Source organism: Procambarus clarkii, chromosome 6, assembly GCF_040958095.1.
Source record: "Procambarus clarkii isolate CNS0578487 chromosome 6, FALCON_Pclarkii_2.0, whole genome shotgun sequence".
NCBI lineage: Eukaryota > Metazoa > Arthropoda > Malacostraca > Decapoda > Cambaridae > Procambarus > Procambarus clarkii.
In genome coordinates, this window is record NC_091155.1 from 42,527,806 (window position 1) to 42,544,136 (window position 16,331).

At 57.1% G+C, this 16,331-nt stretch overlaps 1 protein-coding gene across 8 annotated transcripts in view; it reads right to left on the reverse strand.

Moving 5' to 3' along the window:
- ena (ENAH actin regulator enabled) overlaps window positions 1-16,331 on the reverse strand; it is a 597,539-nt gene that overhangs the window by 162,123 nt on the left and 419,085 nt on the right. For 2 of the 8 annotated variants that reach the window (XM_069308828.1, XM_069308814.1), the window contains exon 1: window positions 5,277-5,440. The exons of the other annotated variants lie outside the window; for them this stretch is intronic. In XM_069308828.1, coding sequence (XP_069164929.1) covers window positions 5,277-5,332 — 56 coding nt within the window. In that variant the 5' untranslated portion in view covers window positions 5,333-5,440. Of the gene's footprint in view, window positions 1-5,276; window positions 5,441-16,331 lie in introns of those variants that run through there. 8 annotated transcript variants of the gene reach the window in all.

Consider the following 16,331-nt stretch of genomic DNA (forward strand, 5'->3'; position numbering starts at 1 on the left):
CCAGGGTCCAGGAACACAACACACCAGGGTGGTGGAACACTACACACCAGGGTGGTGGAACACTACACACCAGGGTCCAGGAACACTACACACCAGGGTGGTGGAACACTACACACCAGGGTGGTGGAACACTACACACCAGGGTCCAGGAACACTACACACCAGGGTCCAGGAACACAACACACCAGGGTGGTGGAACACTACACACCAGGGTGGTGGAACACTACACACCAGGGTGGTGGAACACTACACACCAGGGTGGTGGAACACTACACACCAGGGTCCAGGAACACTACACACCAGGGTCCAGGAACACTACACACCAGGGTCCAGGAACACTACACACCAGGGTCCAGGAACACTACACACCATAGTGGTGGAACACTACACACCAGGGTGGTGGAACACTACACACCAGGGTCCAGGAACACTACACACCAGGGTGGTGGAACACTACACACCAGGGTGGTGGAACACTACACACCAGGGTCCAGGAACACTACACACCAGGGTGGTGGAACACTACACACCAGGGTCCAGGAACAATACACACCAGGGTCCAGGAACACTACACACCAGGGTCCAGGAACACTACACACCAGGGTGGTGGAAACTACACACCAGGGTCCAGGAACAATACACACCAGGGTCCAGGAACAATACACACCAGGGTCCAGGAACACTACACACCAGGGTGGTGGAACACTACACACCAGGGTGGTGGAACACTACACACCAGGGTCCAGGAACACTACACACCAGGGTGGTGGAACACTACACACCAGGGTCCAGGAACACTACACACCAGGGTGGTGGAACACTACACACCAGGGTGGTGGAACACTACACACCAGGGTCCAGGAACACTACACACCAGGGTCCAGGAACACAACACACCAGGGTGGTGGAACACTACACACCAGGGTGGTGGAACACTACACACCAGGGTGGTGGAACACTACACACCAGGGTGGTGGAACACTACACACCAGGGTGGTGGAACACTACACACCAGGGTGGTGGAACACTACACACCAGGGTCCAGGAACACTACACACCAGGGTCCAGGAACACTACACACCAGGGTCCAGGAACACTACACACCAGGGTGGTGGAACACTACACACCAGGGTGGTGGAACACTACACACCAGGGTCCAGGAACACTACACACCAGGGTGGTGGAACACTACACACCAGGGTGGTGGAACACTACACACCAGGGTGGTGGAACACTACACACCAGGGTCCAGGAACACTACACACCAGGGTGGTGGAACACTACACACCAGGGTGGTGGAACACTACACACCAGGGTCCAGGAACACTACACACCAGGGTCCAGGAACACTACACACCAGAGTGGTGGAACACTACACACCAGGGTGGTGGAACACTACACACCAGGGTGGTGGAACACTACACACCAGGGTGGTGGAACACTACACACCAGGGTGGTGGAACACTACACACCAGGGTCCAGGAACACTACACACCAGGGTGGTGGAACACTACACACCAGGGTCCAGGAACACTACACACCAGGGTCCAGGAACACTACACACCAGGGTCCAGGAACACTACACACCAGGGTCCAGGAACACTACACACCAGGGTCCAGGAACACTACACACCAGGGTCCAGGAACACTACACACCAGGGTCCAGGAACACTACACACCAGGGTGGTGGAACACTACACACCAGGGTGGTGGAACACTACACACCAGGGTCCAGGAACACTACACACCAGGGTGGTGGAACACTACACACCAGGGTCCAGGAACACTACACACCAGGGTCCAGGAACACTACACACCAGGGTGGTGGAACACTACACACCAGGGTGGTGGAACACTACACACCAGGGTGGTGGAACACTACACACCAGGGTCCAGGAACACTACACACCAGGGTGGTGGAACACTACACACCAGGGTGGTGGAACACTACACACCAGGGTCCAGGAACACTACACACCAGGGTCCAGGAACACTACACACCAGAGTGGTGGAACACTACACACCAGGGTGGTGGAACACTACACACCAGGGTCCAGGAACACTACACACCAGGGTCCAGGAACACTACACACCAGAGTGGTGGAACACTACACACCAGGGTGGTGGAACACTACACACCAGGGTCCAGGAACACTACACACCAGGGTGGTGGAACACTATACACCAGGGTGGTGGAACACTACACACCAGGGTCCAGGAACAATACACACCAGGGTGGTGGAACACTACACACCAGGGTCCAGGAACACTACACACCAGGGTCCAGGAACACTACACACCAGGGTGGTGGAACACTACACACCAGGGTCCAGGAACACTACACACCAGGGTCCAGGAACACTACACACCAGGGTCCAGGAACACTACACACCAGGGTGGTGGAACACTACACACCAGGGTGGTGGAACACTACACACCAGGGTGGTGGAACACTACACACCAGGGTGGTGGAACACTACACACCAGGGTGGTGGAACACTACACACCAGGGTGGTGGAACACTACACACCAGGGTGGTGGAACACTACACACCAGGGTCCAGGAACACTACACACCAGGGTCCAGGAACACTACACACCAGGGTGGTGGAACACTACACACCAGGGTGGTGGAACACTACACACCAGGGTGGTGGAAACACTACACACCAGGTGGTGGAACACTACACACCAGGGTCCAGGAACACTACACACCAGGGTCCAGGAACACTTCACACCAGGGTGGTGGAACACTACACACCAGGGTGGTGGAACACTACACACCAGGGTGGTGGAACACTACACACCAGGGTGGTGGAACACTACACACCAGGGTGGTGGAACACTACACACCAGGGTGGTGGAACACTACACACCAGGGTCCAGGAACACTACACACCAGGGTGGTGGAACACTACACACCAGGGTCCAGGAACACTACACACCAGGGTCCAGGAACACTACACACCAGGGTGGTGGAACACTACACACCAGGGTCCAGGAACACTACACACCAGGGTCCAGGAACACTACACACCAGGGTCCAGGAACACTACACACCAGGGTCCAGGAACACTACACACCAGGGTGGTGGAACACTACACACCAGGGTGGTGGAACACTACACACCAGGGTCCAGGAACACTACACACCAGGGTGGTGGAACACTACACACCAGGGTCCAGGAACACTACACACCAGGGTCCAGGAACACTACACACCAGGGTCCAGGAACACTACACACCAGGGTCGAGGAACACTACACACCAGGGTCCAGGAACACTACACACCAGGGTGGTGGAACACTACACACCAGGGTGGTGGAACACTACACACCAGGGTGGTGGAACACTACACACCAGGGTCCAGGAACACTACACACCAGGGTGGTGGAACACTACACACCAGGGTGGTGGAACACTACACACCAGGGTGGTGGAACACTACACACCAGGGTCCAGGAACACTACACACCAGGGTCCAGGAACACTACACACCAGGGTCCAGGAACACTACACACCAGGGTGGTGGAACACTACACACCAGGGTCCAGGAACACTACACACCATGGTCCAGGAACACTACACACCAGGGTCCAGGAACACTACACACCATGGTCCAGGAACACTACACACCAGGGTCCAGGAACACTACACACCAGGGTGGTGGAACACTACACACCAGGGTCCAGGAACACTACACACCATGGTCCAGGAACACTACACACCAGGGTCCAGGAACACTACACACCATGGTCCAGGAACACTACACACCAGGGTCCAGGAACACTACACACCAGGGTGGTGGAACACTACACACCAGGGTGGTGGAACACTACACACCAGGGTGGTGGAACACTACACACCAGGGTGGTGGAACACTACACACCAGGGTCCAGGAACACTACACACCAGGGTGGTGGAACACTACACACCAGGGTCCAGGAACACTACACACCAGGGTGGTGGAACACTACACACCAGGGTCCAGGAACACTACACACCAGGGTGGTGGAACACTACACACCAGGGTCCAGGAACACTACACACCAGGGTGGTGGAACACTACACACCAGGGTGGTGGAACACTACACACCAGGGTGGTGGAACACTACACACCAGGGTGGTGGAACACTACACACCAGGGTGGTGGAACACTACACACCAGGGTGGTGGAACACTACACACCAGGGTGGTGGAACACTACACACCAGGGTGGTGGAACACTACACACCAGGGTGGTGGAACACTACACACCAGGGTGGTGGAACACTACACACCAGGGTGGTGGAACACTACACACCAGGGTGGTGGAACACTACACACCAGGGTCCAGGAACACTACACACCAGGGTCCAGGAACACTACACACCAGGGTCCAGGAACACTACACACCAGGGTCCAGGAACACTACACACCAGGGTCCAGGAACACTACACACCAGGGTCCAGGAACACTACACACCAGGGTCCAGGAACACTACACACCAGGGTCCAGGAACACTACACACCATGGTCCAGGAACACTACACACCAGGGTCCAGGAACACTACACACCATGGTCCAGGAACACTACACACCAGGGTCCAGGAACACTACACACCATGGTCCAGGAACACTACACACCAGGGTCCAGGAACACTACACACCAGGGTCCAGGAACACTACACACCAGGGTCCAGGAACACTACACACCAGGGTCCAGGAACACTACACACCAGGGTCCAGGAACACTACACACCAGGGTCCAGGAACACTACACACCAGGGTCCAGGAACACTACACACCAGGGTCCAGGAACACTACACACCAGGGTCCAGGAACACTACACACCAGGGTCCAGGAACACTACACACCAGGGTGGTGGAACACTACACACCAGGGTGGTGGAACACTACACACCAGGGTGGTGGAACACTACACACCCGGGTGGTGGAACACTACACACCAGGGTGGTGGAACACTACACACCAGGGTGGTGGAACACTACACACCAGGGTGGTGTAACACTACACACCAGGGTGGTGGAACACTACACACCAGGGTCCAGGAACACTACACACCAGGGTGGTGGAACACTACACACCAGGGTGGTGGAACACTACACACCAGGGTGGTGGAACACTACACACCAGGGTCCAGGAACACTACACACCAGGGTGGTGGAACACTACACACCAGGGTCCAGGAACACTACACACCAGGGTGGTGGAACACTAAGGAGCAGGAGGGAGCCAGCCAGTAGGGGTTTAGAGCACCATAGAGAAGCGTGTGTTTACCTTAGTACGAGCATGGCGAGGAGGCCGGAGCAGGAGCAGTTGCTGGTGAACCACATCTGAGGCGGAGCTGAGCACTGGCTGCCACCCACCACCGCCACCAGTGCCTGCCATGTGCTTACTGCTCCTCCTCCTCCTGCCTCGCCTGCTGCTGCTCCGCCACTCTCCCCTCTACCACCACCACCACCACCACCCCGGGGGGTGCGTGTGTCTACTCCAGGGAGGATGTGTGCGTGCGCGCGTAGCTGCCACGCCCACGCTAACACCACCACCACCACACGTCACCACCACACGTCACCACCACTACCACACGTCACCACCACTACCACACGTCACCACCACCACTACCACACATCACCACCACTACCACATGTCACCACCACTACCACACATCACCACCACTACCACACGTCACCACCACCACTACCACACGTCACCACCACCACCACTACCACACGTCACCACCACCACCACCACTACCACACGTCACCACCACTACCACACGTCACCACCACCACCACCACCACTACCACACGTCACCACCACCACCACCACCACTACCACACATCACCACCACTACCACACGTCACCACCACTACCACACGTCACCACCACCACCACTACCACACGTCACCACCACCACCACTACCACACGTCACCACCACCACCACTACCACACGTCACCACCACCACCACTACCACACGTCACCATCACCACCACTACCACACGTCACCACCACCACCACTACCACACGTCACCACCACCACCACTACCACACGTCACCATCACCACCACCACACGTCACCACCACCACCACTACCACACGTCACCACCACCACCACCACTACCACACGTCACCACCACTACCACACGTCACCACCACCACCACCACTACCACCACTACCACCACCACACGTCACCACCACCACCACACGTCACCGTCACCACCACCACCACACGTCACCACCACCACCACTACCACACGTCACCACCACCACCACCACACGTCACCACCACCACCACCACTACCACACGTCACCACCACACGTCACCACCACCACCACCACTACCACACGTCACCACCACCACCACACGTCACCACCACCACCACTACCACACGTCACCACCACCACCACCACACGTCACCACCACCACCACCACTATCACCACTACCACCACCACACGTCACCACCACCACCACCACCACCACCACCACTACTACTACTACCACCACACGTCACCACCACCACCACCACCACCACTACTACTACCACCACACGTCACCACCACCACCACACGTCACCACCACCACGTCACCACTACCACCACACGTTACCACCACCACCACCACCACCACACGTCACCACCACCACCACACGTCACCACCACACGTCACCACTACCACCACACGTCACCACCACCACCACACGTCACCACCACCACCACCACCACACGTCACCACCACCACACGTCACCACCACCACCACCACTACTACCACCACACGTTACCACCACCACTACCACCACCACACGTCACCACCACCACCACCACACGTCACCACCACCACCACTCACTACCACACGTCACCACCACCACCACCACACGTCACCACCACCACCACCACTACCACACGTCACCACCACCACTCACTACCACACGTCACCACTAACCACCACCACTACCACACGTCACCACCACCACCACTCACTACCACACGTCACCACCACCACCACTCACTACCACACGTCACCACCACCACTACCACACGTCACCACCACCACTACCACACGTCACCACCACCACTACCACACGTCACCACCACCACCACTACCACACGTCACCACCACCACCACTACCACACGTCACCACCACCACCACGTCACCACCACCACTACCACACGTCACCACCACCACCACTACCACACGTCACCACCACCACCACTACCACACGTCACCACCACCACCACCACACGTCACCACCACCACCACTCACTACCACACGTCACCACCAACCACCACCACCACCACTACCACACGTCACCACCACCAGTACCACACGTCACCACCAACCACCACCACCACCACTACCACACGTCACCACCACCACTACCACACGTCACCACCACCACCACACGTCACCACCACCACCACACGTCACCACCACCACTACCACCACCACACGTCACCACCACCACCACCACCACCACACGTCACCACCACCACCACCACTACCACACGTCACCACCACCACCACCACTACCACACGTCACCACCAACCACCACCACCACCACCACTACCACACGTCACCACCACCACTACCACACGTCACCACCACCACCACACGTCACCACCACCACCACACGTCACCACCACCACCACTCACTACCACACGTCACCACCACCACCACCACCACACGTCACCACCACCACACGTCACCACCACCACCACCACTACTACCACACGTCACCACCACCACCACCACACGTCACCACCACCACCACCACTACCACACGTCACCACCACCACCACCACCACTACCACACGTCACCACCACCACCACCACTACCACACGTCACCACCACCACCACCACCACCACTCACTACTACACGTCACCACCACCACCACCACCACCACCACACGTCACCACCACCACCACCACTACCACACGTCACCACCACACGTCACCACCACCACCACCACTACCACACGTCACCACCACACGTCACCACCACCACCACCACTACCACACGTCACCACAACCACCACCACCACACGTCACCACCACCATCACCACCACCACTACCACACGTCACCACCACCACCACCACTCACTACCACATGTCACCACCACCACCATCACCACCACCACTACCACACGTCACCACCACCACCACACGTCACCACCACCAACACACGTCACCACCACCACCACTACCACACGTCACCACCACTACCACACGTCACCACCACCACCACTACCACACGTCACCACCACCACCACCACCACCACTACCACCACCACCACCACCACCACTACCACACGTCACCACCACCACCACCACCACTACCACACGTCACCACCACCACCACACGTCACCACCACCACCACCACTACCACACGTCACCACCACCACCACCACTCACTGCCACACGTCACCACCACCACCACACGTCACCACCACCACCACCACCACCACCACTACCACACGTCACCACCACCACCACCACACGTCACCACCACCACTACCACACGTCACCACAACCACCACCACCACACGTCACCACCACCACCACCACTACCACACGTCACCACAACCACCACCACCACACGTCACCACCACCATCACCACCACCACCACCACACGTCACCACCACCACCACTCACTACCACATGTCACCACCACCACCACCACCACACGTCACCACCACACGTCACCACCACTACCACCATCACCACCACCACTACCACACGTCACCACCACCACCACTACCACACGTCACCACCACCACCACCACACGTCACCACCACCACCACTACCACACGTCACCACCACCACCACTACCACACGTCACCACCACCACCACTACCACACGTCACCACCACCACCACTACCACACGTCACCACCACCACCACTACCACACGTCACCACCACCACCACTACCACACGTCACCACCACCACCACTACCACACGTCACCACCACCACCACTACCACACGTCACCACCACCACCACTACCACACGTCACCACCACCACCACCACCACCACTACCACCACCACCACCACTACCACACGTCACCACCACCACCACTACCACACGTCACCACCACCACCACCACCACCACACGTCACCACCACCACCACCACTACCACACGTCACCACCACCACCACTACCACACGTCACCACCACCACTACTACCACCACCACCACTCACTACCACCACAACCACCACCACCACCACACGTCACCACCACCACTACCACACGTCACCACCACCACTACCACACGTCACCACCACCACCACCACTACCACACGTCACCACCACCACCACTACCACACGTCACCACCACTACCACACGTCACCACCACCACCACCACTACCACACGTCACCACCACCACCACTACTACCACCACCACCACTCACTACCACCACAACCACCACCACACGTCACCACCACCACCACTACTACCACCACCACCACTCACTACCACCACAACCACCACACGTCACCACCACCACCACTACTACCACCACCACCACTCACTACCACCACCACCACCACCACTACTACCACCACCACCACTCACTACCACCACCACACGTCACCACCACCACCACTACTACCACCACCACCACTCACTACCACCACAACCACCACCACTACCACACGTCACCACAACCACCACACTCCTAACAAACTCTCAAAGACCTGAAAGTTGTAGCATTAAATATTATGATAGATATGGTGCGGAGACATTCACATACAGGACTAATAGAACAAGAACCCGGCGATGTGATGTTATAGTGGCCAGAATACGCCTGGGATATAGACGTATCTGGCAGCTTTCTCTAAACCCAAATGTCGAGTACACAATGTGTCAACTTTGTGAAAGTGTCCAGTACACCAGGTGTGTCAACTTTGTGAAAGTGTCCAGTACACCAGGTGTGTCAACTTTGTGAAAGTGTCCAGTACACCAGGTGTGTCAACTTTGTGAAAGAGAAAACATGCACTCTCTTGAACATTATATGTAGAATGTCCCATACTGACTGACTTTCGCCCTCCTGGGCTAAGGTATGCTGAACTCTGTAATTACTATATGAGTACTGGAACACTTGATGATATATTGGACTTGTATCCAAGATTGGCCATGTAATATATCATTTATACAATGTATATATATGATGTAACTATATAACCTGAGCTTGTAAAAGCACCTTCATCACCTTCAGTGATTAAGTGCTTAATTGCACACTAGTTTCTTTATCAGCTATCTCACCCTGTCAGTGTAAATGAGACAGATGTATGTGAATGCATGTGTGTATATATGTATGTATATGTATGGGTATAAAGTATATATGGAAGCTGATCAGAATTACATTTCACCTTTGTGAATGTACATTAATGACACTATGTAAAAGACACATCAAACACTTTATGTAGGGCATACGTAAATCTGTGTATCTATGTATTTACGTATGTAGGTTAGCTTAGCATTTTAAAAGCACCGAACACCTTCTGTGGTTGAGTGTTCAATAAACCCCTGAACTATATGTTTAACACTTCTCTAACCCTGTCCATGGAGGACAGAAGAAAATGTATATATGCTGGTTAGCATTGTAAATGTGTGGCCACGTCTGTGGTAGAAAATAATAATAATAATAATAATAAAACACCACCACCACACGTCACCACCACCACACGTCACCACCACCACCACACGTCACCACCACCACACGTCACCACCACCACACGTCACCACCACCACCACACGTCACCACCACCACACGTCACCACCACCACCACACGTCACCACCACCACCACACGTCACCACCACCACACGTCACCACCACCACCACACGTCACCACCACCACACGTCACCACCACCACCACACGTCACCACCACCACACGTCACCACCACCACCACACGTCACCACCACCACACGTCACCACCACCACCACACGTCACCACCACCACCACACGTCACCACCACCACACGTCACCACCACCACCACACGTCACCACCACCACACGTCACCACCACCACCACACGTCACCACCACCACCACACGTCACCACCACCACACGTCACCACCACCACCACACGTCACCACCACCACACGTCACCACCACCACCACACGTCACCACCACCACACGTCACCACCACCACCACACGTCACCACCACCACCACACGTCACCACCACCACACGTCACCACCACCACCACACGTCACCACCACCACACGTCACCACCACCACCACACGTCACCACCACCACACGTCACCACCACACGTCACCACCACCACACGTCACCACCACCACCACCACACGTCACCACCACCACCACTCACTACCACCACCACCACACGTCACCACCACCACCACTCACTACCACCACCACCACACGTCACCACCACCACCACTCACTACCACCACCACCACACGTCACCACCACCACCACTCACTACCATCACCACCACACGTCACCACCACCACCACTCACTACCACCACCACCACACGTCACCACCACCACCACTCACTACCACCACCACCACACGTCACCACCACCACCACTCACTACCACCACCACCACACGTCACCACCACCACCACTCACTACCACCACCACCACACGTCACCACCACCACCACTCACTACCACCACCACCACACGTCACCACCACCACCACTCACTACCACCACCACCACACGTCACCACCACCACCACTCACTACCACCACCACCACACGTCACCACCACCACCACACGTCACCACCACCACCACTCACTACCACCACCACCACACGTCACCACCACCACCACTCACTACCACCACCACCACACGTCACCACCACCACCACTCACTACCACCACCACCACACGTCACCACCACCACCACTCACCACCACCACCACCACACGTCACCACCACCACCACTCACCACCACCACCACCACACGTCACCACCACCACCACTCACCACCACCACCACCACACGTCACCACCACCACTACCACACGTCACCACCACCACTCACTACCACCACCACCACCACACGTCACCACCACCACCACACGTCACCACCACCACCACACGTCACCACCACCACCACACGTCACCACCACCACCACACGTCACCACCACCACCACACGTCACCACCACCACCACACGTCACCACCACCACCACACGTCACCACCACCACCACACGTCACCACCACCACCACACGTCACCACCACCACACGTCACCACCACCACCACACGTCACCACCACCACCACACGTCACCACCACCACCACACGTCACCACCACCACACGTCACCACCACCACCACTCACCACCACCACCACCACACGTCACCACCACCACCACCACCACACGTCACCACCACCACCACTCACCACCACCACCACCACACGTCACCACCACCACACGTCACCACCACCACCACACGTCACCACCACCACCACTCACCACCACCACCACCACACGTCACCACCACCACACGTCACCACCACCACCACACGTCACCACCACCACCACACGTCACCACCACTCACCACCACCACCACCACACGTCACCACCACCACCACTCACCACCACCACACGTCACCACCACCACTACCACACGTCACCACCACCACCACACGTCACCACCACCACCACACGTCACCACCACCACCACACGTCACCACCACCACCACACGTCACCACCACACGTCACCACCACTACCACACGTCACCACCACCACCACTCACCACCACCACACGTCACCACCACCACCACTCACCACCACCACCACCACACGTCACCACCACCACCACCACACGTCACCACCACCACCACCACACGTCACCACCACCACCACACGTCACCACCACCACCACACGTCACCACCACCACCACACGTCACCACCACCACCACACGTCACCACCACCACCACACGTCACCACCACTACCACACGTCACCACCACCACCACACGTCACCACCACCACCACACGTCACCACCACCACCACACGTCACCACCACCACCACACGTCACCACCACCACCACACGTCACCACCACCACCACACGTCACCACCACCACCACACGTCACCACCACCACCACTCACTACCACACACCACCACACGTCACCACCACCACCACTCACTACCACACACCACCACACGTCACCACCACCACCACTCACTACCACACACCACCACACGTCACCACCACCACCACTCACTACCACCACCACACGTCACCACCACCACCACACGTCACCACCACCACCACCACCACACGTCACCACCACCACCACTCACCACCACCACACGTCACCACCACCACCACACGTCACCACCACACGTCACCACCACCACCACACGTCACCACCACCACCACACGTCACCACCACCACCACACGTCACCACCACCACCACACGTCACCACCACCACCACCACACGTCACCACCACCACACGTCACCACCACCACCACCACACGTCACCACCACCACCACACGTCACCACCACCACCACACGTCACCACCACCACCACACGTCACCACCACCACCACTCACTACCACACACCACCACACGTCACCACCACCACTCACTACCACACACCACCACACGTCACCACCACCACCACTCACTACCACACACCACCACACGTCACCACCACCACCACTCACTACCACCACCACCACACGTCACCACCACCACCACACGTCACCACCACCACCACTCACCACCACCACCACCACACGTCACCACCACCACCACACGTCACCACCACCACCACACGTCACCACCACCACCACACGTCACCACCACCACCACCACACGTCACCACCACCACCACACGTCACCACCACCACCACCACACGTCACCACCACCACCACCACACGTCACCACCACCACCACCACACGTCACCACCACCACCACCACGTCACCACCACCACCACACGTCACCACCACCACCACACGTCACCACCACCACCACACGTCACCACCACCACCACACGTCACCACCACCACCACACGTCACCACCACCACCACTCACTACCACACACCACCACCACTCACTACCACACGTCACCACCACCACCACACGTCACCACCACCACCACTCACTACCACACACCACCACACGTCACCACCACCACCACTCACTACCACACACCACCACACGTCACCACCACCACCACTCAATACCACACACCACCACCACCACCACACGTCACCACCACCACCACTCACTACCACACACTACCACCACCACCACCACTCACTACCACACACCACCACCACCACCACCACTCACTACCACACACTACCACCACCACCACCACTCACTACCACACACCACCACCACCACTCACTACCACACACCACCACCACCACCACCACCACCACCACTCACTACCACACACCACCACCACCACCACCACCACCACCACTCACTACCACACACCACCACCACCACCACCACTCACTACCACACACCACCACACGTCACCACCACCACCACTCACTACCACACACCACCACCACCACCACCAGTACCACCACCACCACCACCACACGTCACCACCACCACCACTCACTACCACACACCACCACACGTCACCACCACCACCACTCACTACCACACGTCACCACCACCACCACCACCAGTACCACCACCACCACCACCACACGTCACCACCACCACCACTCACTACCACACACCACCACCACCACCACCAGTACCACCACCACCACCACACGTCACCACCACCACCACTCACTACCACACACCACCACCACCACCACCAGTACCACCACCACCACCACCACACGTCACCACCACCACCACTCACTACCACACACCACCACCACCAGTACCACCACCACCACACGTCGCCACCACCACCACTCACTACCACACACCACCACCACCACCACCAGTACCATCACCACCACCACACGTCACCACCACCACTCACTACCACACACCACCACCACCACCACACGTCTCCACCACCACCACTCACTACCACACACCACCACACGTCACCACCACCACCACTCACTACCACACACCACCACCACCACCACACGTCACCACCACCACACGTCACCACCACCACCACTCACTACCACACACCACCACACGTCACTACCACCACCACCACACGTCACTACCACCACCACCACACGTCACCACCACCACCACTCACTACCACACACCACCACCACTCACTACCACACACCACCACCACCACCACTCACTACCACACACCACCACCACCACCACCACACGTCACCACCACCACCACTCACTACCACACACCACCACCACCACCACACGTCACCACCACCACACGTCACCACCACCACCACTCACTACCACACACCACCACTCGTCACCACCACCACCACTCACTACCACACACCACCACACGTCACCACCACCACCACTCACTACCACACACCACCACACGTCACCACCACCACCACTCACTACCACACACCACCACACGTCACTACCACACACCACCACCACCACCAGTAGCCCCAACACCACCACCACCACCAGTACCCCCAACATAATGCCTCGCGTGTGAACTACCTCTCACTAGACAAACGACTCCTAGGCCAATTACCAGGGACAAAATTGTAGAGGTAGAGTAATAAGCCTAACCTTGCTGTAAGACTCAGAGCTGGTACTTCCCAGCCGCCTCCACTCCGTACAAAATACGACTGTTTTGTCTAACCAGACAACCCGTTCTCGCACTTGCTTATAGTCAATATTGGCTTATTTAATAAGTGCATATGTGACATAGTAAGTGATTGTGAATATTTTAGTTTACCTTGAAAAGCTTCATAGAAAACACCGACCTTACCTAACCTTCTTAGTATGTTAAGATAAGCATCTTATTGCTTCTTATTGACAATTATTACTTAACCTATAATGTTGATAGGTTAAGTAATAATTGTTAGACAAAACGGTCAGTTTACAGTAGTCTCTCCTAACCTGCCAGAGGACTCGCAACAGAAAACGGTCAGTTTACAATAGTCTCTCCTAACCTGCCAGAGGACCCCCAACAGAAAACGGTCAGTTTACAGTAGTCTCTCCTAACCTGCCAGAGGACCCCCAACAGAAAACGGTCAGTTTACAGTAGTCTCTCCTAACCTGCCAGAGGACCCGCAACAGAAAACGGTCAGTTTACAGTAGTCTCTCCTAACCTGCCAGAGGACCCGCAACAGAAAACGGTCAGTTTACAGTAGTCTCTCCTAACCTGCCAGAGGACCCGCAACAGAAAACGGTCAGTTTACAGTAG